Genomic DNA, 25,407 nt, shown 5'->3' with positions numbered 1-25,407 from the left:
CCAGCTTCCTGCTAATGCATACCCTGGGAGGCAGCAAATGATGGCTCAAGTACTTAAGTTCCTGCCACCATCTGTCTGTCTCCATGTGGCTCACTGGCTTTCAAATAAAGTGAAAATAAATGAAAAATTTAAAATACCTTTTAATTATTTGTTATTATTTGAGAGAGAGACAGAAAGATCTTCCATCTACTGGTTCATTTTCAAGTGCCTTGTAATAGTCATAACTAGGCCAGGCTTAAGCCAGGAACCCAAAACTCTATCTGGGTTTCCCTCATAGGGAGTAGGGACCCAAATACCTGTGCTGCCTCCCACTGCTTCCCAGGGGACATATTCAGAATTGGAACCCGGGCACTCTAATATGGTATCTGACCATCCCAGGCAGTATCTTAAGTAGTGCACTAAAAGTTACTTAGTTAAATACTGGGTGCGTGGGAGCACTGGCACATAAGTATGCCTGCCCTTCATGCTGAGCTGTGAGTTCTTGGTTGAAGTTGCTTCATCAAGGAAAGTCACATAACCTATGTTCACAGTTAACCACCAGTATTATGTAGTTTAGTGAATATCTTGAGTTATGACCTGGGGAGCTCACAGAAAAGCACAGGTTCTGGTTAAACCATTTGATTCTAGAAAACATGAATGAAACTTTGAATTTCACTACAGTGCCAGCTGGTTAGTCAGCCAGCTATGAGTGCTAAAGAATGGGTTGCTTATATCTATGTTCCTGAGGTGAATATGTTTCACACATCAGTGTGCATACTACAAAGTGTTAAATCAGGCATTGCACACTATTTCTAAGCAGTGTTCAGAGTAGCTACAAATAGTTCCCTATAAATTGATAGTGCCTGGGTTACGTGAGTTGCCTGTGACATATACATAGCATTGTGTTATATTCTGTATACACAGTACCAGTGTTCACAGGCAGAATTCTATTGCCTCTCAGTATTAGCTTTTGAACTTAATGCCCTTGGGTGCAACATTTCGGGTCACTGCAAACTTCCGCTGCTGTGCTGACAGGTACTTGTTAGCCTTAATATTCAAGTGATAGTTTCCCACATTTCTTACTCTTTGGCAAGAGTTAATTGACTTAAAGTGCTTATTATCAGTAGACTGTCTTCACCTTACTTTCCATCCCAGTAATTAGCCATATTCACAGTGGCTTACCCTTAATTCCAGACTACTCAGTGATTCATGCTTGGTTGAAGCCTAGCTGACCATGTTACTCTAACCCTACACTTCCATTTGATCCAGCAAATGCTGCCCAAGTGTGGGGTCTGCATGGAAGACACAAGAAGTGTTAGTGTCTGTCTGCTCCACTGGGAGCAGATACGAATTCTGCAGAGGTGGCGATAAAATAGATAAACAGGATATAATCAAGCTACAGGGATTTCCAGAGAGCCTTTATAGCAGATTTCCATAAAATTTCCCCCAAACTTCTTTCTTGCCTTTGTGCAACATTTTCCTTCCAGTACTTTTAAAGGAAGTGTATTGCCATCCTGAACATCCCAGGTCAAGGGCTTAATTAATGCTTTAAAATAAAGGTTCCAAAACACCAGGAGAGTTTGTCATTTTCTCCCTGGTTTGTTTTGTGAAGAGGGAGGAGAGAAGGTGAGGAGGAACCCCTCCTGTTCCATGATTACATCCTACCCACTCATTTTCTCCTTTTCTCCTCTGCTTTTGATTTTTAGTGGCGGTCTTAACAGAATGTCAAGATCAATTTGCAGCATGGTTTAACTCAAGGTTTGCGTTCTGCCAGCAGCAATTGTCCCTGCAAACAATGCCGTGTGTTCTTGTAACTTCAGAAGCTTTTAGAAGGATCATGGCAAGGGCAGCATCTAATGACTTTATTAGTGTAAGGTTTCAAAATGGGCTCAGTAATTGTTCATATCTTTTTGTCAGCAAGTCATAATTACTGCTCAGCATTGTCCAGGGGTGCACTTGTGAATAGTTTCCTAATATTACTGAAAGGATGGGGGGGGGGGGGTGGATAAAAGGTGATGGCCTCTGAACAAGCCAGTTTCTATATAGATGATGGCTAAACTGTTTATAATATATCCTTTATTCTTTTTAAAATAGATTTTCTTTTTAAAAATGCTTTTCAAGATGATTTAAAATCACCCAGTTTCAAACACTTTTAACTCTGATTTGGATACTTGGCACACTACTGCCTAGAACTATAATTATTACTGCCTAGTGGTGTATGCATTGTATCTGAATCAAAGCATACTTATGTTGGAAAACTAAAAGCCTGTTTTCCCTCCACAGTAATCTAATTAGTGCTGTTCAAGAAGTGTGCACTTAGGTATAGCTGTAAATAATGCCTGTGTGAAAGCTGTTGTTAGAAAAGAACAATGCAAGTATGATGCTATCAACAAGCCAATCCAAAGGACAACATTGTAAATTTTTATTAATCCTGTTTTTTCTCTGGCATTGTATCTGTCCTGTTATTCTGTTGATGGTCTCCTTGGTCTTTCTGCTACACACTCTGTGCTTAGAATATTCTAAATATATTAATTATGAGAGTCACAGAGTTAAAAGAATGTCTTGTCTTGAGATATATTGAATTAAAATTAATAATATGCAAGCCTTTGCTCCTTTTTGTGATCTGTTGCTAAATTCTTTCCTTTCCTTTGAACCCTTATGGTATACTCATGTACATTAAATCTCCAAAGCTAATTAGTTATTCTAATATATATTTTTTTATTTTTTATTTTTGACAGGCAGAGTGGACAGTGAGAGAGAGAGAGACAGAGAGAAAGGTCTTCCTTTGCAATTGGTTCACCCTGCAATGGCCACCGCGGCTGGTGCGCTGCGGCCGGCGCACCACACTGATCCAATGGCAGGAACCAGGTGCTTCTCCTGGTCTCCCATGCAGGTGCAGGGCCCAAGCACTTGGGCCATCCTCCACTGCACTCCCAGGCCATAGCAGAGAGCTGGCCTGGAAGAGGGCAACCGGAACAGAATCCGGCGCCCCGAATGGGACTAGAACCCGGTGTGCCGGCACCTCTAGGTGGAGGATTTTAAAGATTTATTTTATTTATTTTAAAGAGTGACAGAGAGAAAAAGAAATCTTCTTTCTTCTGGTTTCCCAAATGACCATGTTGGTCAGGACTGGGCCATGCCAAAGCCAGAACATGGATAGCAAGGGCCAAAGTACGCGAGCCATCTTTTGCTGCATTTGCAGGCACATTAGCAGAAAACTAGATTGGAAGTCGAGCAATCAGGATTCCAACCGGTGCTACCATGTGGGATGCCAGCATCACAAGTGACAGCTTAACCCTCTCTGCTACAACATTGCCCCTATACTAGTATTTTAGAGTATACAGGTTCAAATAAATATGGCTGAAAAATCATGAGTTATCTGATGATACAAAGCATTAATTTTCTAATGAGTCATCTAGTAAAGCACGTCTGAAAAGTAAGTTGCTAAAAAGTAACTTCTAAATAGTAAGATGTTTATAAAACCTCAATGGTGGCCAGAGCTGTAGTATAGCCAGTTAAGCCACTGCATCCCATATGGGTGCTGGTTTGAACTCTGCCTACTCCACTCCTAACTAGCTTTCTGCTAATGTGCCTAGGAAGGCTACAGAAGATCGCCAAAGTACTCAGGCCCCTGTACCCACGTGAGAAACTCAGATGAAGCTCCTGGCTCCTGGCTCTAGCTTCTGGCTTCAGTCTGCCCCATCCCAGGCCATTGCAGGGTGAACCAGCGGATGGAACATTTCTCTCTGCCTCTTGCCTCTCCCTCTCTGTAACTCCACCTTTCAAATAAATAAATAAATCTTTAAAAAAAATTTTTAAAGAGCCGGCGCCGCGGCTCAATAGGCTAATCCTCTGCCTGCGGCGCCAGCACCCCAGGTTCTAGTCCCGGTCAGGGCGCTGGATTCTGTCCTGGTTGCCCCTCTTCCAGGCCAGCTCTCTGCTGTGGCCAGGGAGTGCAGTGGAGGATGGCCCAGGTGCTTGGGCCCTGCACCCAAGGGAGACCAGGAGAAGCACCTGGCTCCTGCCTTCAGACCAGCGCAGTGCGCGGTGGCCATTGGAGGGTGAACCAACGGCAAAGGAAGACCTTTCTCTCTGTCTCTCTCTCTCACTGTCCACTCTGCCTGTCTAAAAATAAATTAATTAATTAATTAAAAAAATTTTTTTAAATATTTACACCCCATCATGTCTTTTGTTTTCTTCTTGCCTAAAGTTGAAAAGCTTTCTGATTTGTTTTTGTTTTTAAGATTTATTTGTTTGTTTGAAAGTCAGTTACACAGAAAGAGGGAGAGACAGAGAGAGCGAGATCTTCCATCCACTGATTCACTCCCAGGTGACCACAATGGCTGTGCTGGGCCAGGCCAAAGCCAGGAGCCAGGCGCTTCTTCCAGATCACTCGTGAGAATGGCAGAGGCACAAGCATTTGGGCCATTTCTGCTTTTCCCAGGCTATTGGCAGGTAGCTGAATTGGAAATGAAGCAGCAGGACTTGAACCGGTGGCCATATGGAATGCCAGCATCACAGGTGGCTGCTCAACATGCTATGCCATGATGCGGTCCCCTCAATTTGTGTTTTTTTTTTAAATACTCTGCCATTATTAATAACTTTTATATGCATGATTGTTTATGCACAGCTTTTACTAGTATGTTACTTATACCATTTTATTAATTGCATATTGTTCCTCTTTCATAAGTATTGGTAGTAAAACAGAGAAATTATAAAACAAACATGTTATTTCATCATAAAAAATTATATATGGAAACTGACTTTTTTCTTTTTTCAATATTTGCCTGTCAGTCTCAAAGAGGTTGCAGTGCCCAACAGTTGTAGTGATTTAATTTGCCAGATACACTACCAAAAATCCTGAAAATTTCTGTCTGAAATTTGGGTGTAACATGGAAGGCTGTGTCTTCTGTGTGCAGGAAATTATTAGGGAATAGATTTGATGTCCTTGCCTCAAGCATATTTTTGTGTCTCTAAATATAATAGCATTAGGGTAATTGAAAAGGGTAATATGTTTTTATTGTTCACAAATGTAGGGACTAAAGATTATTTGTTTATTTATTTGTCTGAAAGGAGGAGCAACAAAGAATGGGGAAAGAGATAAAGGGAGGTCGGTGCCGTGGCTTAACAGGCTAATCCTCCGCCTTGCGGCGCCGGAACACCAGGTTCTAGTCCCGGTTGGGGCGCCAAATTCTATCCCGGTTGCCCCTCTTCCAGGCCAGCTCTCTGCTGTGGCCAGGGAGTGCAGTGGAGGATGGCCCAAGTCCTTGGGCCCTGCACTTGCATGGGAGACCAGAGAAGCACCTGGCTCCTGGTTTCGGATCAGCGAGATGCGCTGGCCGCAGCGGCCATTGGAGGGTGAACCAGCGGCAAAAAGGAAGACCTTTCTCTCTCTCTCTCTCTCTCTCTCTCTCTCACTGTCCACTCTGCCTGTCAAAAAAAAAAAAAAAAGAGAGAGAGAGATAAAGGAATATCTTCCCTATGCTGGTTACCTTCCCAGACAGCCACAACTAGCTAGGGCTGGGCCAGGTCCAAACCAGGAGCCAGGAACTCCATCATGGTCTCCCCCATGAGTGGCAGGGCCCCAAGCACCCTGGGCTGTCCTCCACCTGCTTCCCAGGTGCATCAGCAGGAAGCCAGGTAGGAAGCAGGACTCAAACAGGCACTCTGATACACAGTTCTGGCATTGTAAATGGCTGCCTAACGTTCTGTGCCACAATGCCCACCCCAAGTATCAGGATTTTTTAAAAAGCCATCTATCATTTTATCTACTGTTGGCTAACTCAGCCTGTAGCTGCAGCAACATTTTAAGGAATCCAAAACAGTCTGTTCATGAACCCTTTTTCTCAATACTTAATCAGCGCTCAAAAAGTCTTCTTTACCATATACTTTTCTATACACTTCAATTAAGAAAGGAATGAGGCAAGGTTACATGAAAAATAAAGAAGCTTTGCTATGCCTCAGTCTGAGAAATTATGTTGCCCATTCCCAGTATAAATGAGATGTTAGACTCTCTGAGGAGTTCCCAAAGAAATCACTCAGTCTCAGCAGCAAAAGTGGATACTGTGGCTATTATGAAAGCTATATAATATTAACCTATTGGTTCTTTTTAAAAAAATACTATTTTATTTGAAAGAGTTACAGATAAGCAGAGGCAATGAGTGAGAGAGAGAGAGAGAGAGAGAGAGAAAGTTGATTTCACATTTGCTGGTTCGCTTCCCAAATGGCCAAAACTGTCAGGGCTGGGTCAGGCCAAAGGCAGGATCCAGGAGCCTCATCCATGTCTCCTAGCGGACGAGGGGCTTGCGCCCTCTTCTGCTGCTTTCCCAGGCACATTAACAAGAGGCTGGATCAAAAGTGGAGCAGCCGAGGCTCAAAACCAGTGCTCATACAGGATTCTGGTGCTGAAGGTGGTGGCTTTACCCACTACCTCACAGTGTTGGCACAATCTATTATTTCTTAAAATCTTTATGTACATAAATATGTCAATCATTATTTAAAAAATGATTTTCAGTATAACCATTTCATAAATTATAAAATAGAGAGCAATTAAGAAGTGAGTTTCAGTCAGTTTGGAAGTTAGGAAGAATAAGATGATAGAATGCAAGTGTGATTATATTTCCAGATCTTTATTTTAGTCTGTAAATAGGGGCTTGACCTATTTGATTAAGATCTGTGGGGCCGGGGCTGTGGCATAGCAGGTAAAGCCGCCACCTGCAGTGCCTGTACCCCATATGGGTGCCAGTTCTAGTCCCAGCTGCTCCACTTACAATCCAGCTCTCTGCTATGGCCTGGGAAAGCAGTGGAAAATGGCCCAAATGCTTGGGCCCCTGCACCCACGTGGGAGACCCAGAAGAAGCTCTTGGCTCCTGACTTGCAGGCATTTGGGAAGTGAACCAGTGGATGGAAGGTGTTCTCTGTCTCTCTCTCTCTGTGTCTCTCTCTGTCTCTCTCTCTCTCTCAGTGATCATTTCTAAAGGAAGCTTCTTACCATCATTATCTTTTGTAATACATTCCCAAAACTTTCCATAAGCTATTACTTTTGCTTTTTTAAAATGTATTTGTTATTCTTCCACTAGATTGTAAGCTTTATAAGAGCAAGAGTTATATCAATTTTTTCATTTTTGTTTCTAACAATGTTTAATAATTGTTTGTTGGATATTGTAGGTGTGCAAGACAGGATATTGGATAATAATTCAAATGAGCTTTGGATTTCATCATTCCAAAATTTGAATTCTTGCTATGCTACTATCTAAGCCAGTAGGTCACCATAGTGCCCTTAGGCAAGTTGCTTAAACCTCTTATATTGCAGTTTTCGTGTGGTAAAATGGAGATGAAACCATATTCCTCACAGAGTTGTTATTAGAATTAATGGTAAAATTGATTTAAAAGTCTGGTGCAAAATACTCATTGCGTCTGTCGATGATTTCTTTGTCTTAGACATGAAAATGTTGGTAGAGAAAAGCCAAGTGGTAAACTGAAACCACTTTCAGTTTGGTGGTACTCTGTTGAGTCAGTTTCCTAGGGAAAAATGAACTTACTAACCTTGCCTGTATTTCTAAATCTTATCTGGAAAGATTCTGTGAAATATCTCATTATAGGCCTTACTGAAGCCCAAATGTTAAAGCTTATAAAATACTTGTGAGTTTTTAGTCTAGGAAGCTCATGGTTAGTTGGGCATGGCATTCTTAATGGCTTATGCTGCCTTCTAGTTATCATACTATATTCTTTCTGAGTATTCATAAACCATTTGTTTAAGTGGCTTTTCTAGATTTTTTAGCGGACTGAGAAAAAAAGCTTACTTCTCTGAACTTTTTTTTAAAAGGAGTTCTTTTTAAAAAAATATTTTTATTTATTTCAAAGGCAGAGTGACAGAGACAGATCTTCCATCTGCTGGCTGTGTCTTCAAATACCCTCAACAGCCAGGGATGAGCAGGCTGAAGCCAGGATCCCTCCCACATGGATGGCAAGGACCCATATGAACCATCATTGGTTGAATTCCTGCTACCTATATGGGAGACCTGGATGTAGTTTCTAGCTTCCCAGCCTGGCTATTGCGGCAATTTGGGCAATGAACCTGCATATGGAAGATAACTCTCTCTCTCTCTCTTTCTCTGACACTTTACCTTTCAAATAGACTAAACAAATCTTTAAAAACCAAAAGTTTATGGAACTGCATATTATGAAGAAACAATGTATAGATTTCAAAGAAATATTGTAGCAAAATAAATTTATCTTTAATTCCCATTTTTCTACATACCTGTTAAAGAACCTTCATGTATCTGTTTTTTCCATTTTAGCATTTACAATTTGACTACTTTAAAAAATTGATTGGATGTCCGGTGCCGCAGCTCAATAGGCTAATCCTCCGCCTTGCGGCGCCGGCACACCGGGTTCTAGTCCCGGTTGGGGTGCCGGATTCTGTCCCGGTGCCCCTCTTCCAGGCCAGCTTTCTGCTATGGCCCGGGAGTGCAGTGGAGGATGGCCCAAGTGCTTGGGCCCTGCACCCCATGGGAGATCAGGAGAAGCACCCGGCTCCTGCCATTGGATCAGCACGGTGCGCCGGCCGCAGCGTGCCAGCCACGGCAGCTATTGGAGGGTGAACCAACGGCAAAGACCTTTCTCTCTGTCTCTCTCTCTCTCTCACTGTCCACTCTGCCTGTCAAAAACAAAACAAAACAAAACAAAAGACAAAAAAAAATTGATTGGAGGGCTTGCGCTGTGGCATGGTGGGTGTAGCCACCTCTGGCAACACTGGCATCCTGTATGGGTGTCAGTTGGAGTCCTGGCTGCTCTACTTCCAATCCAGCTCCCTGTTAATGAGCCTGGGAAGGCAGCAGAGGCTGGCCCAAGTACTTGGGCCCCTGCATCCACATGGGAGACCTGGATGAAGTTCCTGGCTCCTGGCTTTAGTCTGCCCAGCTCGGGCCATTGTGATCATTTGGGAGTGAAACCAGCAGATGGAAGACTTCTCTCACTCTGCCTCTCTGCCTCTCCCTCTTTGTAACCCCGCCTTTCAAATAAATAAATCTTTGTCAAAAATTGATTGAATTGCTGAACAAGAATAAATAGGATATGGGGCAGGCACTATGGCGCAGCAGGTTAACGCCCTGGCCTGAAGCACCAACATCCCATATGGGTGCAGGTTTGAGACCCGGCTGCTCCACTTCCCATCCAGCTCTGCTATGGCCTGGGAAAGCAGTGGAAGATGGCCCAAGTCCTTGGGCTTCTGCACCCGTGTAGAAGACCCAGAAGAGGCTCCTGGCTCCTGGCTTTGGGTCAGAACAGCTCTGGCCATTACCGCCAATTGGGGAGTGAACCATCGGATGGAAGACCTCTCTCTCTCTCTCTGCCTCTCCTCTCTCTGTGTAACTCTGACTTTCAAATTAAAAAAAAAAAATCTTTTTAAAAGAAAAAACAAATGGGATATTAAACAGAAAAATAAAATTTAAGTGGGAAATAAAGGAGTATTAATTAGCTCTTGGAGGACCACCATTTTTGCATAGCAGGTAAAGCAGCTGCCTGCATTGCCACTATCCCATATGGGTGCCGGTTCAAGTCACAGCTGCTCCACTTCCTATCCATCTCTCTGCTGTGGCCTGGGAAAGCAGTAGAAGATGGCCCACGTCCTTGGGCCCCTGCACCCATATGGGAGACCCAGAAGAAGCTCCTGGCTTCGGATTGGCACAGTTCCAGCCATTGTGGCCATTTGGGGAGTGAACCAATAGATGGAAGACTTCTATCTCTCTGCCTCTGCCTTTTTGTAACTCTCTTTCAAATAAATAAATAAATGTTTTTTAAAAAATAAGCATTTGGATTGACTTAAACGTTATACCTAAACACTGAATTCAGCTCTGTAATTTCGGCATCTAACAGAGAAAAGGGAGATGTCATAGTTATATACTTTTTCATTTGTCCATTTGGTAGATGTTAAGTATGCTTCTCTGTGTGCCAGATATGATACCATAAACTTTCAGTTTGCCATTTATAGTTATCATTTTCTGAGAAATGGAAATATAGGATATACAGGAAATATATTTGTAGGAAATCTTAGGATTTCCTAGCATCAGATTCAATGTTGAATTTTGCTGCATGATTTTCCTATTTGAGAGCCATTGGGAAAAGCAATAGTTATCTCCTGTTGTTTTACAGAAGATATTTTAAATAGATGTTTTCAATATTAATCGCTTGTGTAGTTGTGTTAAATCTTTTTTTAATAATGACAGTTCTTTAGGGAGCATAAATAATTGGTCCTTAAATATGCCTTTTTGATGATTCAACTCATAATGTATGAAGTGTGGAGGGAAAGCATACAGAGTCAACATAGTCTCATCTCATTTGTCAACCATCAGCTGTCTCAAATGAGCCATTATCAAGTGCTGAGTTGCAGTAGATTCTTGCTCAGATGCTTTGATGAGTGACTGCTGTTGTCCATTTATTTTTTTTTAAAGACTTCCCTTCTGTGCATGGAACTCCTACTAACGCACTCTCACATTTTTTTTTTTTAATCTATTAGAGTGATAATTCTTTTCAGGAACTAAGGAAATTATATATAAATGCCAAGGTTCCCATAGAAACCAACCAACCCTGAAATAGATGACATTGAAAATCCTTTACGTAATAATAGCCACAAAATCTCCAAATTTGGCAGCTAGAAAAAATTTAAGAACATGATAACAAAAAAGTATGTCTCCGGCGCCGCGGCTCACTAGGCTAATCCTCCGCCTTGCGTCGCTGGCACACCGGGTTCTAGTCCCGGTCGGGGCACCCGGATTCTGTCCCGGTTGCCCCTCTTCCAGGCCAGCTCTCTGCTGTGGCCAGGGAGTGCAGTGGAGGATGGCCCAAGTGCTTGGGCCCTGCACCCCATGGGAGACCAGGATAAGCCCCTGGCTCCTGCCATCGGATCAGCACAGTGCGCCGGCCGCAGCACGCCTACCGCAGCGGCCATTGGAGGGTGAACCAACGGCAAAAGGAAGACCTTTCTCTCTGTCTCTCTCTCTCACTGTCCACTCTGCCTGTCAAAAAAAAAAAAAGTATGTCTTCAAATGTCTCTATGCTAGAATAGAGCATTATCTCATAATTTATAATCTAAAAGTTATATAGCAATATAATATAATGACAAGCATGATATTAAATTAACTTTTCTGTATGTATATGAGTCTGAGATTACTGCTATAAGTTATTTTAAGGAACATTCTATGAAATATTTAATTTGGGAAAGTGCACATTAATTTTACTCTGAAGCATAAAAAATGAAGGAAAAAGTAGTAGTATTTATTAATCCAACAACCAATTCCAAAAGCAGATATTATTTTTATTTTATAGATTAATAAAACAGGCTCACTTAATTCTATCTTTATGATCAGTTATGAACTTGGTTGAACTCTTTACTTAACATAGAATTATTCTTAGGTGTTTAAATCCAATTGAAAATTGATCCCTGTTAGAAATAAATGTGGGAATAAGAAAGGGAGGAGATGTACAGTTTGGCACACGTTCCCTCAGACTTACCCCTAAGGGTAAAGTGAAAAATTTGCCATGGGACTCCAAATCCCATTAGGTTGGCAGGTATCAATGCCATCTTACTAGTTAAAGTGATCAGTTTAAGTTTATGACTGATCTTAAAGATAGGATTAAGTGTCAAAGGGATCACATAAATTAGACCAGTTTCTGCTAATAATAATTGATAGAATTTAAAAGGAGGGAACAATCCAACATGGGAAGCAGGATCCACAGCAGATATGTAGAATGACAAATGCCCTAAACAGCACTCAGAATCAGCCCCCTTAAGGCATTCGAATCTGGTTAAAAAGCCCATGAGAGTATCTCAGGCTTGGAAAGCCAAGACACTGTGGCAAAAAATGACCTACATGAAAGATCTCTGTGAGTGAGATCTTGGTGGAAAGAATGGGCCATCAAAGAAGGAAGTGCCTTTCTCTGAAGGGAGGAGAGAACTTCCACTTTGTGGCCTTGTCTAAATAAGGTTGGAGTTTGTGGACTTAAGAGCTTCCATAGCCTTGGCAGCTCATGACAAGAGCCTTGGGTGATTACTTTTGTCATAAATAAGAGCTAGTAGGAGATGGGATGGTTTGCTGGTGGGAGGGTGGGTATGGGTGGAAGAATAGCTATAGTCCAAAAGTTGTACTTTTGAAATTTATATTGATTAAATAAAAGTTTTCTATTAAAAAAGGTATGTATTTTGAGGCATTACAGATATGCAGTTTATACATAGAGCTATTCACTTTTCCCAGTATCATTTATTGAATAGGATTTCTTTTCTCTAATGTTCTTGGTATCTTTGTAAAAAAAAAAAAATCAGTTGCTTGTGTGTACATAGATTAATTTCTGAGTTCTATATTCATTTCCATTAGTCTAGTGTCTGTTTATGTGCTGATAACTGTGATGTTTTTCTTACTATAGCTTTGTATGGTTTTTGCCTCCAGCTTTCTTATTTTTGCTCAAGATGGCTTTGGCTGTTTGAAGTCTTTTATAAGTTGGTTCATACAAATTTTAAGAGTGTTTTTCTACTTCTGTGAAGAATTTCATTGGTGTTATAATAAGAATTGCAGTATATCTGTAGATTGCTTTGGGTAGCATGGACAATTTACCAATATGAATTCTAATTTATGAACATGGGATGTCTTCTTTTTTTTTATATTCTCTTCAATTTCTTTTTTAAAGAAGATTTGTTTTTTAAAGAGATTTGTTTGTTTATTTCAAAGGCAGAGTTACAGAGAGGCAGGGGCAGAGAGACAGGGGGATCTTCCATCTGATGCTTCATTACCCAGATGGCCACAATGGCTGAGGCTGGGCCGGTCCAAAGCCGGGAGCCAGGAGGAGCTTCCTCCTGGTCTCCCATGCTGGTGCGGGGGCCCTGGGGCTTGGGCCATCCTCTACTGCTTTCCCAGATAGAGATCTAGTGGTGACCTGGATTGGAAGAGGAGCGGCTGGGACTGGAGCGGGTGCCCATGTGGGATGCCAGCACTGCAAGCGGATGCTTGGCCAACTATGCCACAGAGCAGCCCCTTCAATTTCTTTACCAATGTTTTGCAATCTTTATTGTGTAAATCATTTATTTTGTTGATTAAATTTATTCAGAATTTTTTTTTACCAAGCTAGTATAAATGAGATTGCTTTCCTGATTTCTCTATTGCAAAAAACAATTTCGTTATTTGTGTATAAAAATAATGAGTTTTGGGGCCTGCGCTGTGGCGTAGCAGGTAAGGCTGCTGCCAGTGGCATCTCATATGGGCACCAGTTTGGGTCCTGGGGGCTCCACTTCCGATCCAGCTCTCTGCTGTGGCCTAAGAGAGCAGTGGAGAATGGCCCAGGTCCTTGGGAGACTTGGGGGTAGGGGGTGGTCCAGGCTCCTGGCTTCAGATAGGCACATCTCCAGCCATTGCAGCCATTTGGGGAGTGGGCCAGTTGATGGGCCCACTCTCTATCTCTGTCTCTGCCTCTCCTTGTCTGTGTAACTGACTTTCGAATAAATAAATAAATCTTTAAAAAAAATAGTGAGTTTTATATGTTGATTTTGTATCCTGTAATCTTGTTTTTTTTGTTTTTTTGTTTTTTTTTTTGACAGGCAGAGTGGACAGTGAGAGAGAGAGACAGAGAGAAAGGTCTTCCTTTTGCCATTGGTTCACCCTCCAATGGCCGCTGCGGTTGGCTCGCTGAAGCCGGCGCACTGCGCTGATGCGATGGCAGGAGCCAGGTGTTTATCCTGGTCTCCCATGGGGTGCAGGGCCCAAGGACTTGGGCCATCCTCCCCTGCACTCCTGGGCCACAGCAGAGAGCTGGCCTGGAAGAGGGGCAACTGGGACAGAATCCGGCACCCGACCGGGACTAGAACCCGGTGTGCCGGTGCCACAAGGCGGAGGATTAGCCTGTTGAGCCACGGCGCCGGCTTTGTATCCTGTAATCTTAATAAATTCACTTAACAGGTTTTTATTTTACATTTTTGTGGGAATCTGTGGGTTTTTCTATACTCATATTAAAATTGTGTCATCTGCAAAAAAAAGAAAAGAAAAAGAAAAAAAAAAAAAACAGGATCAGGGCAAAGGACTTGAACGGGCTTTTTTTTTTAGATTTACTTATTTGAAAGAGTTACAGAAAGAGAGAGATCTTCCATCCACTGGTTCACTCCAAAAATGGCCACAACCCCCAGAGCTGGGCCAGGCGGAAGCCAGAGCTTCTTTGGGTGGCAGGGGCCCAAGGGATTATGCCATCTTCTGATGCCCTCCCAGGCACATTATCAGGGAGATGGATCGGGAGTGAAGCAGCCAGGACTTGAACCAGCACCCATATGGGATGTTGGTGCTGCAGGCAGTGGTTTTACCTGCTATGCCATAATACCCACCCCTCAAATGAGGAAATTCAAATGGCCAACAGACAGTTGAAAAAATGCTCAGGATCACTAGCTATGGGGGAAATGCAAATCAAAACCACAATGAGGTTTCACCTCACCCCAGTTAGAATGGCTCTCAGACAGAAATCAACAATCTGTAAATGCTGGCAAGAATGTGAGGAAAAAGGTACCCTAATCCATTGTTAATGGGAATGCAAAGAATGTTGGTGGAGGGGCTGGGCACTGTGGCACAGTGGGTTAACACCCTGGCCTGAAACACGGGCGCAAGTTCAAGTCCTAGTTGCTCCACTTATGATCCAGCTCTCTGCTATGGCCTGGGAAAGGAGTAGAAGAGGGCCCAAGTCCTTGAGCCCCTGCATCCACGTGGGAGGCCTGGAATAAGCTCCTGGTTCCTGGCTTTGGATCGCACAGCTCTGGCCATTGTGGCCAATTGGGGAATGAACCATCGGATGGAAGACCTCTCTCTCTCTACCTCTCCTCTCTTTGTATAACTCTGACTTTCAAATAAATCAATCAATCTTTAAAAAGAAAAAACTAAAGAATGTTGGTACAGCTATTATGAAAGACAGTATGGAGATACCTCAGAAATCTGAAAACAGATCTACCAAATGACCCAGCTATCCCACTCCAGGGAATTTACCTAAACAAAATGAAAGCAGCATATGAGAGAATTATCTGTACTCATGTTCACTGCAGCTCAATTCACAAAAGCTAAGATATGGAATCAACCCAGATGTCCATCAAGTGATAACTGGATAAAGAAATTATGGAGTATGTACACTTTGGGACACTACTCAACAACTAAAAAATAAATGAAATCCTGTATTTTGCAACAAAATGGATGCAACTAGAAATCATTAAACTTAGTGAAATAAGCCAGTCCCAAAAAGACAGTCACCATATGTTTCCCCTGATTTGTGGTAACTAATATAGAGTACCTAAAATGTAATGTATAAGGTGGTTTACAGCCCATGCCTCTACTGTTGAGGAACAAACAGTGTTTTTTTCTTCATACTATTTGTTGAACTCTACTTAGTGTAGGGTTAATCTTATGAGTATAAAGTAAACTGAAAATATATTTTTGTAAAAATTAAGAGTGGGAATAGGAGACGGAGGAGGAAGAAGGGTGGGAGCATGGGTGGGAGAGAGAGTAGGGTTGGAAGTTTTTTCCTAAATGTATATATATGAACACATGAAATTTGTATGTCTTAAAATTTTTAAAAAGGCTCAGATTTAGTTAATCCAAAGAAACAACTTATGGCCGGCGCCGCGGCTCAGTAGGCTAATCCTCCGCCTTGCGGCGCCAGCACACCGGGTTCTAGTCCCGGTCGGGGCACCGATCCTGTCCCGGTTGCCCCTCTTCCAGGCCAGCTCTCTGCTGTGGCCAGGGAGTGTAGTGGAGGATGGCCCAAGTGCTTGGGCCCTGCACCCCATGGGAGACCAGGAGAAGCACCTGGCTCCTGCCATCGGAACAGCGCGGCGCTGGCCACAGCGCGCCTACCGCAGTGGCCATTGGAGGGTGAACCAATGGAAAAGGAAGACCTTTCTCTCTGTCCCCCTCTACTGTCCACTCTGCCTGTCAAAAATTAAAAAAAAAAAATTTAAAAAAAAAAGAAACAACTTATAAGTAATAATAAGAAACAACTATCAAGATCAAGTTCAACTCCAAAGTCTTTGTTCTTCCCATAATGCTATGCTATTTCCACTAACTTGTTCTTTGTTTAGTATGTTAATATTTGGATGTTTTACCACTTTTCTAAATCACATTGTCATAGAATAAAATTATATAAAAACTACACATTGCTAAAAATCAGGATCATGAACCTGAGAACCAGAGACAATATTTTGAGTTTCTTATTTATCCATATTTTCTGTTTGATGGTACAGACTATTGATCCCCTTACTTTTTCTACTCATGCTAGATTTTAAAGATAATCCATTATCAGTTTATAAAGAGCTCTCTATTTTATGGCTACATAGTTTTCTTTAAATTTCATTAAAGTAGTATTATTTTATTCAAATAGGCTCTACTGATGGACATTTGGATTAGTTCTAATATTTTGTCATTACAAACCCACAGTAATTAACTGTGTACATAGTTGATTTTCACATGAAAATAAATTAAAGACCTGGATATAGAATTGCTGAGGGGAAAGAATGTGTGCAATTATCTTTACTAATCTAACAAGTAAAGAATGCTTTCTTAATATAGCTTTAATTGGGTATTAGCTCATTATGAGTTATTTTCAGTAACCTTTCATATACCTATGAGTCATTACTGTTTCTTTTTCTGGGAGCTGTCTTTTTGTCTTATTTATTGATTTTTAATTTTTGGTTTATAAGAGTTCTTTATGTTTAGGAAATTAACCTTTTTATGTGACTTGAAATTCAAAATTTTTATCCATTTGTCATTTATCTTTTGGCCATGTTATGATACTTTTTTATCAGATAGAAAAAGTCAAAATCATCAGTGTTACCTTTGAAGCAGTTATAGAGGAAAAAAGCAGAGTCAGAGAGAGAGATCTTCTGTCTGCTGGTTCACTCCCCAGATGGCCACAGATGCAGGGTCTTAGTCCACCCGTACAGGATGGACTGGGTCCGAGGAAAGGTGAGTGCGCCGCTCGCCTGTTCCCCAGCCTCCCGATCCCGGAGACAATCAGACGCAGCGGGGAGCCAAGTCTAGTAGCAAGAACTCATTTACTTTGTGCATAATAGTACCTTTTATAGCACAAAACTGCAAAGTCACTGGGGCAGGGCTAAGGACCAACCAATCACTTAAAAAATCACCGTGGGGGGGGGGGGATTTCTGTAGGACTAGCCCTATGTCTATACACTTGTTACTAGTTTTGTTGCCTCCCCTGATGTTGCGCAGCCAATTAGTTTTAGTGGTAAACAACTTTGGATTCCGCCCATCTTACTTCCTCTGGGCGCCATCTTATTCGGCTCTGCGCGGCTCCGTTCTGCGCAGCTTGGGCGGGGGCACCCAGGGGCAGCTGCGCATGCGGAGCCCCCGGGCCTGGCCTGGCCGCGCCATGGCTGCGATCATGCCCCGCAACAATGACTGAAACTGGACCAAGCCAAAGCCAGAAGCCAGGAGCTTCTTCCAGGTCTCCTATGTGGGTGGTAGGGACCCATGCACTTAGGCCACCTTATGCTGCTTTCCCAGGCGCATTAGCAAGGAGCAAAATTGGAAGTAGAGCAGTCAGGACTCTAGCCATTGACCATATGGGATGATGGCGCTGCAGGCCATGGCTTAACCCACTGTGCCACAGCACTGGCCCCATAAATAAATTAAAAAACAAACAAACAAACAAAAACAAGATATGGGCCTCACCCCAGATCTACTGAATCAGAATCTTAGGATGGGGCTAAGGAACTTGCCTTTTCTTTTCTTTAAGATTTATCTATTTATTAGAAAGACAGAGGTATAGAGAGAGAGGAGTGACAGGAGAGATCTTCCATCCACTGGTGCCCTTATGGCGGGAACTGCAGGCCATGGCTTTAGCCCGCTGTGCCCTAGCACCAGCCCTAGAATTTGCCTTTTAATGAAACTTTCTAGGTGATTCGTAGGTCACCAAAGGTTGATGATCACTGCCCTTTTAGTCAGACTCCCCCAGCTTACTCATTTACCCTGTTTCCCTAACTCAGTTTGAACCAAAGAAATCAAACTACTTCTAGCAATCAAAGCCATCCTCAAATGACAAAAGGGGCTGGTTAATCCTCTGACTGCAGCGCCAGTATCCCATATGGGCGCGATTTGAGATCCGGCTGCTGCTCTTCCAATCCAGCTCTCTGCTATGGCCTGGGAAAGCAGTGGAGGATGGGCCCGAGTCCTTGGGCCTCTGCACCCGCGTGGGAGACCCAGAAGAAGCTTCTGGCTCCTGGTTCCTGGCTTCAGATTGGCCAATTGAGGAGTGAACCAATGGAAGGAAGACCTTTTTCTCTCTGTCTCTTCCTCTCACTGTCTGTAACTCTACCTTTCAAAACAGCACTCTTTGGCATGATTGTGGTATTCTTGACAGAGCTAGTGACTTGATAGGTGTCACTTCATGTGTTAAAGGGCTTTGATTTTATTTTCCTATTAAAGGGGAAAGGAGAATTCCATTTTAGCTGGGTATATATTTGATGTGAGGTTCTTTTTCTGTCTTAACATTCTTATTTTTCTATAGATCTACATAAATTTCACTGAACACACCCAGGTCACATGAATGTGTAAATGATGAGGCTTATTACTATAGCAAAAACTCCTTGTTTGGCCTGTTTTACACGCTTAAACTGACATGGCTTCAAAAGAAGTAATGGAATGTAAGCAGTTGCAGCTAAGGAAAGGCTTAGCTCAGCAATGTTAGAGAAGTCCTTCGTATGGTTAAACATTTCTTTTCTTCCGCACAGTAATCTCTCATTTTGGAGAAGTGATTCATACATTATCAGAAAGATGTGGTTCAGGGAGAAAGAGTCAAAAATTTTGATAACAATTCTTAATTTTAAATTAACATTATTAGGAGCTGGCATTTGACCTAGAGGTTAAGACTTGAGCCCAGACACTCTGATATAGATATAGACATTTGGGGAGTAAACCAGCAGATGGGAGCTTTCTCTGTAAAATTGTAAGAACCATACTTTTTCTCTTAAAATGACTTGTTTTTCCCATCTTTGTTTTTCTTCTGATGTTCTGAGCTGAATTTTTTTCTGTAGGTAGTGTGTTGTGGATAACTTTGTGCTGTAAATAAAATTAAGAAGGAGAAGCAGAGCCTCTTAGCTTTGAGAAAGATTGAATGTCAGTGCTGTGAAGTGCTACCTCAAGTACTTCTTAATTATATTGGAAGAACTGGACAGTAGAAATTTTGTAAGTTGGTAATGTCCATTGACTGTACAGACTCTCAGTGATTGCAGTTTGAAAAATCTCAGACATGATTCAGAATTTAAGAAGATGAATCAGAGTAATTAAAAATGTTTAAAGTTGTATTTATTTGAAAGGCAGAGCAAGAGAGAGAGAGAGAGAAAAAAAAAACACTGGATCTTCTATCCATTGGTTTACTCCCAAGTTGCCTTCAACAGCTGGGGTTGGGCCAGGTAAAAGCCAGGAGCCAGGAACTCCATCTGGATCTGCCACAGGGGTGGTAGGGACTCAAGCACTGGAGCCATCATCTGCTGTCTCCTAGGGTAGGCAGTAGCAGAAAACTGGATGTGAAGTAGAGATGGGACTCAAACCCAGGCACTCTGATATGGGATGTAGGTGTCCCAAGCAGTAGCTTAAATATAGTACTACTATGCTGCCCAGATTAATTAAAATTTTAACAGTCTCTCTTTGATTAGAATTAAAGCTACTAGAGAGAGTCGGCCTCAGTGTGTGATCCCTGTATATTTCGCAACTAGCTCCAGAAGTTTGGAACGATTTACTGATACTTAGAAAAAAACTGATATCTTTGTGTTTTTTGTTTTTTTTTTATATTTAATTGAATGGCTATGTGCCTTTGAAGACTATACATCCCTTGAAAGTGTGTTGAATAGTTGTGAAATTTGTCATGCTACTTAAAGCCCATCAGATACCTACATTTTCATAATTATTTTGACTTCTTACTCATTTTCACAAAGAGAGAATTTGGGAACTATACAGTTTCTCGGCAAAAATACCTTGAAATGGAACTCTTAATACCACTAAGCCTCCTTGCTCCTCCTTCCTTTCCTTCCTTCCTTCCTTTTCTTCCTTCCTTTCTTGCTTTCTTCCTTCCTTTTATGGGAGGAGGGCATACTGTTTTGATAGTATTTACTCTCAGTTGTAAGGCTATTGCTGTGATGGGCTTCTATAGTGTGATATCCATTTAATTCATTGGTGTGAAAGCAACAAGGACTTAGTTTCTTTTTGTGGGAGATGGCATTCCAACTGTTTTTGACATCTTTAATTTTAGAGGTTGACAGTGATCAGATCAGAGTCAAGACTGATTTAAAATAGTTTGCTAAGAAGCAGAAAGAAAAATGAGATCCTAACTTTCTAAGTCCCCTGACCTAAACATCTCCATTGTTGAGTTAAAGCTATATGGGTGTGAAATTTGGTATGGAGGCTTAGGCTGCTTGAGCACCTTTTATCCCATAATAGTTGTGGAATGTGGAGATTTTGAATTTTCATGGGGGCACTGATATTTCATGGCTGATGATGGATTTCTTAAGGCCTTGTCATTTCAAATTGCCATAAGGTCTGGTTATTGCTGATCTAACTGTGTAAATGAGCCTACCTCCCAATGAACTTACTGCATGGTGCTAACTTGTCTTGACACTCTTGCTGACAGTCTTAGTGCACCTTAACTTCTTCTGTCACAGCACAGGTTTTATAGGTAATTCAGCCTAAATTTCAGAGATGGATTTCTATAGACAGAAAATATATTGTCTTTAAAAATTAAGAGGTTTGATTCTGTTTTAAATTTGGTTATCAAATGAATCTGAGAACATGACATTTTAATGCTGCTTGTCTTTTCAAATAGATTTACCTTCTAATGCATGTGACGACAGAACTTTGCTCATCAGCTAGAACATACATTTCAGAGGAGTTGTTACCTAAAATATTTTCATAAGGCATAAGAAAACACACGATTTAAGTTGCCTTTCATGAACATAATTAAGAATTAATAAGCCAGTACCAGTGGCTAGTCCCCAGAATTTCCACTGTTTTGCCTTTTGTGACCTGTGTTATTAAAAGTCCATTATTTTTACAGACTTTATTAAATTGGATCTTATTAAAGCATTCTATATTTGCATTTGGTCTTTCATAATTCATTATTATTATGACATTTACTTTTTACCATCAGATCTGAAAACATATCATAAGCTACCCTTTTCTCTTGAAAGAAATGCTAATTTCAAACAGTCCTCTAATAGAAGAGAAAAGCTTTATCAGTTTTTTCATTTATTCCAGATCGTGTTAAGAATACTAATGCTAGACTCTGGTATGCTAATATCTCTGTGCTTTTTTTGGTTAAAAGCTTAGAATTATTATTTTTATCCCATACTAAGTATGAAACTAGAAGACCTCTACTACTGGAGAAAACAGTTCTGAAGTACAGTTCTTCATTTGGAGACTTGAGAAAAGATTTCTAAATTCGATTTCTTGGGATAAGTTTTATCAATTTACCTTTGTACCACACTATCCTGTTGGTCCTATTTAAGAAATTCTCTCATCTCAGAATTTATGTTTTGTTCTTATAATTTAGGATAGTTCAGCTTGCATGTTTTAGACTAAGAATCCTATGATGTCAGCCCCAGACATCATTTAAATTGTCTTCTGCTTTTCAATATGTTAATCATTTCTATATCATTTAAGATTTAGTTGAACTCAGTATAGCAAGATTGTATAAATTAATATCGGTAAGCTGTATAATTTTTACATAACTAGTAAATCAGTTTTTTGTTGTTGTTTTTAGAGTGAAATAAAACTTACTTTGAATTGTTTCCTGTTTTAGATTTCTGACGATGTGTAACAGACATTTTGGCAGTGTTGTTGCACAAACCATTCGGACCCAGAAAACAGACCAGTTTCCACTTTTCCTAATTATTATGGGAAAGCGGTCATCTAACGAAGTGTTAAATGTGATCCAAGGTAAGGTACATGTCACAAGAGAAGTAGAATCTTGAGCATTATTGTAACTTTATGATTTTTAACATCAAAGCTGACAGTATGTCTTTGTATTGGTAAATGTCTTTGTGTTTTAAAATATAGAACCTCTTGAATAAAAATGTCTTCCAAAAGTGCCATAGAAAATAAGATATGCTGCATAAAAATCCAAGAGAACCATATTGATATAATTGTACAGTCCTTATGACATGAAATTTTCAACTCAAATGTTCAGAATTGCAAAATTCTCCAAACTAGCAGCTAGGTCATAATCAGTTACCAAATATAATGTTTCTTATTTATATTGATTTATGATAGTAGTGTGTATTAATTGAAAGAAATGCTTCTGTTTAGTTATTTGGAAAACCCAGTGACCATAGATTGCAAATTGAATTGTCCACAGTGGCAATTGTTTCTCCTGATTTGTGTGATTCCATGTCTAGGATACAACCCTGAGGCATGAAGCTATCAGATGCCTATGAATTTAACAGTAGTATACTTTCGTGACCAAAAAAAAAAAAAGAATACAGTTTTTGTTTTTTGCTGTTACTACTGCCCTCTGGGAAATGGTATAAAATTAACTTGTTTGTGGCAATACTTAAAGTGAAAACAGTGTAACTTTATGCTACCAAGAAAAAGATTTCTTATGTCTGGGATACTGTCCTCATTTAAGTCTAATACAGAAAGGGTAATCTAAATTCCAGTGCTTTTAAACCCCAAACAAAACAGACTTGTGGTACTTTATGTTTCTCAGTAACTAAAGCATTCAATTCATAAGCAGTGTTAGAAAAGACCTGCTGATGCCAGCATTGTGGTGTAGTGTTTAAAGCTGCCACCTGTGATACCAGCATCCCACATAGGCTCTGATATGAGTCCTGGCTGCTCCACTTCCAATCCAGCTCCCTGCTAAAGTCCTGGGAAAACAGTGGAAAGTGGCCTAATTACCTGGGCCCCTGATTCCCATGTGAAAGACCCAGAAGAAACTTCTGGCCTCATCCTGGCCCAGAACTGGCCATTGTAGCCATTTGGGGAGTGAACCAGTGGGTGGAAGATCTGTTGCCCTCTCTCTTTCTTCCTCTCTCTCTATAACTCTGACGGTCAAAATAAATCTTAAAAAAAAAAAATAAAGACTTGCTGATGTAATTGATTGGCATGGGATAAATGGATAAGGAAGATAGCATAGCATTTTATTCCTGCTTTCACTGTCAGACGCAGTATTACAATAGCTAGGGATTCTCAAAGTGTGGTTTATAGACTCCAAAGATAGCCTAAACCTTTCAGGGATCTGCATGGTCAAAATTATTCTCATAATATAATACTTTTTTTAGAAATCTTTATTGCTGGGGCTGGCGCTGTAGCGCAATGGGTTAAAGCCCTGGCCTGAAGCGCTGGCATCCCATATGGGCACCGGTTCTAGTCCCAGCTGCTCCGCTTCCACTCCAGCTCTCTGCTATGTCCTGGAATAGCAGTGGAGGATGGCCCAAGTGCTTGGGTTCCTGCACCCGTGGGAGACCAAGAGAAATCTCCTGGCTCCTGGCTTCAGATCGGTGCAGGTCCGGCCGTTGCGGCCATTTGGGTAGTGAACCAGAGGATGGAAGACCTCTATCTCTGTCTCTACCTCTCTCTGTAACTCTTCCAAATAAATAAAATAAATCTTAAGGCCGGCGCCGTGGCTCAACAGGCTAATCCTCCGCGTAGCGGCGCCGGTACACCGGGTTCTAGTCCGGTCGGGCACCGGATTCTGTCCTGGTTGCCCCTCTTCCAGGCCAGCTCTCTGCTATGGCCCAGGAAGGCAGTGGAGGATGGCCCAAGTGCTTGGGCCCTGCACCCCATGGAAGACCAGGGTAAGTACCTGGCTCCTGCCTTTGGATCAGCGCGGTGCGCTGGCTGCAGCAGCCATTGGAGGGTGAACCAACTGCAAAAGGAAGACCTTTCTCTCTGTCTCTCTCTCTCTCTCTCTCTCTCACTGTCCACTCTACCTGTCAAAAAAATAAAATAAAAATAAAAAATAAAATAAAATAAATCTTAAGAAAAAAGAAATCTTTATTGCCTTGACATTTACACTAGTCACTTAAAAGCAATGATTCATAAAACTGATGATATGTTAGCACAAATCAGACCATGGCACAAAATTATACTAATATCATATTTTTCACTGCCACATACATGCAGGTAAAAAGGGGAAGAAGAACAAAAGGAAAGGAAAGTCATTTAAGAATTATCCTTAGTGAAGCAATAAAAATTATTACTTTTATTAAATGTTAATCCTTTAGTTTGTGTGACACAGTGGGAGATATGGATAAAGTACTGTGTGTTTATTAGAGATGAACTACTTGTTTTGTTTTGTTTTGTTTTTTTTTAACAGAAATAATTTTTACTTGAAAATGTGACTGGGCAGGCATTTGGTATAGCAGATGTGCACATCCCTTAGCATTGCCTAGTTTTGAGTCCCAGCTCTGCTTCCAATTCCGGCTTCCTGCTAATGTACACCCTGGGAGGCAGCTTTGATGACTGAAGTGCTTAGATCCCTGCCACCCATTTGGGAGACCCAGATTGAGTTCCGGCTCCAGACTTTGGTCTGGCTCAATCCCAGCTGTTGTGGGTCTTTGTGGAATGAACCAGAGGATAGAATATCTCCTGTCTGTATCTGTGTGTGTGTATGTGTGTCTGTATGTCTACCTTCCAAATAAAGAAAGTAAAAGTAATTTTAAAAATATATGATAGGCATATTTGGTATTAGGCAGACATTTTCTCCAAAATGAACAAAGTTAATCTATCACTTCTGATTAAAAGAATTGATGATATTTGTCACCAATGATAAAATTTGAGTTTTCAAACAAAAATTTGTATCCTCTGACATAGACAGCTGAAATGTTTTTCTGATGACATCAGTGGTGGTATTAGCAATATAAGTTTTCGATGTCATGTAATGAAGTTTGTTAATTTCAGAAGAAATACATAAATCTATGAATGAAGGTTTTCCAAATGACTAATTTGTGATATAAAATTACACATGAGTAGAAGATCCACTTGAAAGACTATTGATTTTAATATACCAACATACAGGGGCTGGCTCTGTGGTGCAGTGGGTTAAAGCCCTGGCCTGAGTTGCTGGTATCCCATATGGGTGCCAGTCCTATTCCCGGCTGCTTTTCTTCCGCTCCAGATCTCTGCTATGGCCTGGAATAGCAGTGGAGTATGGCCCAAGTGCTTGGGCCCCTGCACCTACTTGGGAGACCTGGAAGAATCTCCTGGCTTTTGGCTTCAGATCAGTGCAGCTCCGACTGTTGTGGCCATCTGGGGATTGAGCCAGCGGATGGAAGATTTCTCTCTCTGTCTCTACCTCTCTCTATAACTCTGTCTTTCAAATAAATAAAATAAATCTTAATGTATATATTTAAAAATTTAAATATATATATACCAAATCTTTAAATATATATATATATATACCAAC

At 41.2% G+C, this 25,407-nt stretch overlaps 1 protein-coding gene across 1 annotated transcript in view; it reads left to right on the top strand.

Annotated features, from left to right (window-relative positions):
- The window catches only part of FAF1 (Fas associated factor 1), a 476,212-nt gene that overhangs the window by 335,388 nt on the left and 115,417 nt on the right, over positions 1-25,407 (top strand). The window contains exon 14 of the mRNA XM_062191295.1: positions 21,802-21,938. Coding sequence (XP_062047279.1) covers positions 21,802-21,938 — 137 coding nt within the window. The remainder of the gene's footprint in view (positions 1-21,801; positions 21,939-25,407) is intronic.

The sequence above is a fragment of the Lepus europaeus genome, chromosome 5, assembly GCF_033115175.1.
Source record: "Lepus europaeus isolate LE1 chromosome 5, mLepTim1.pri, whole genome shotgun sequence".
NCBI lineage: Eukaryota > Metazoa > Chordata > Mammalia > Lagomorpha > Leporidae > Lepus > Lepus europaeus.
This window is presented reverse-complemented; position numbering and strand designations above follow the sequence as displayed.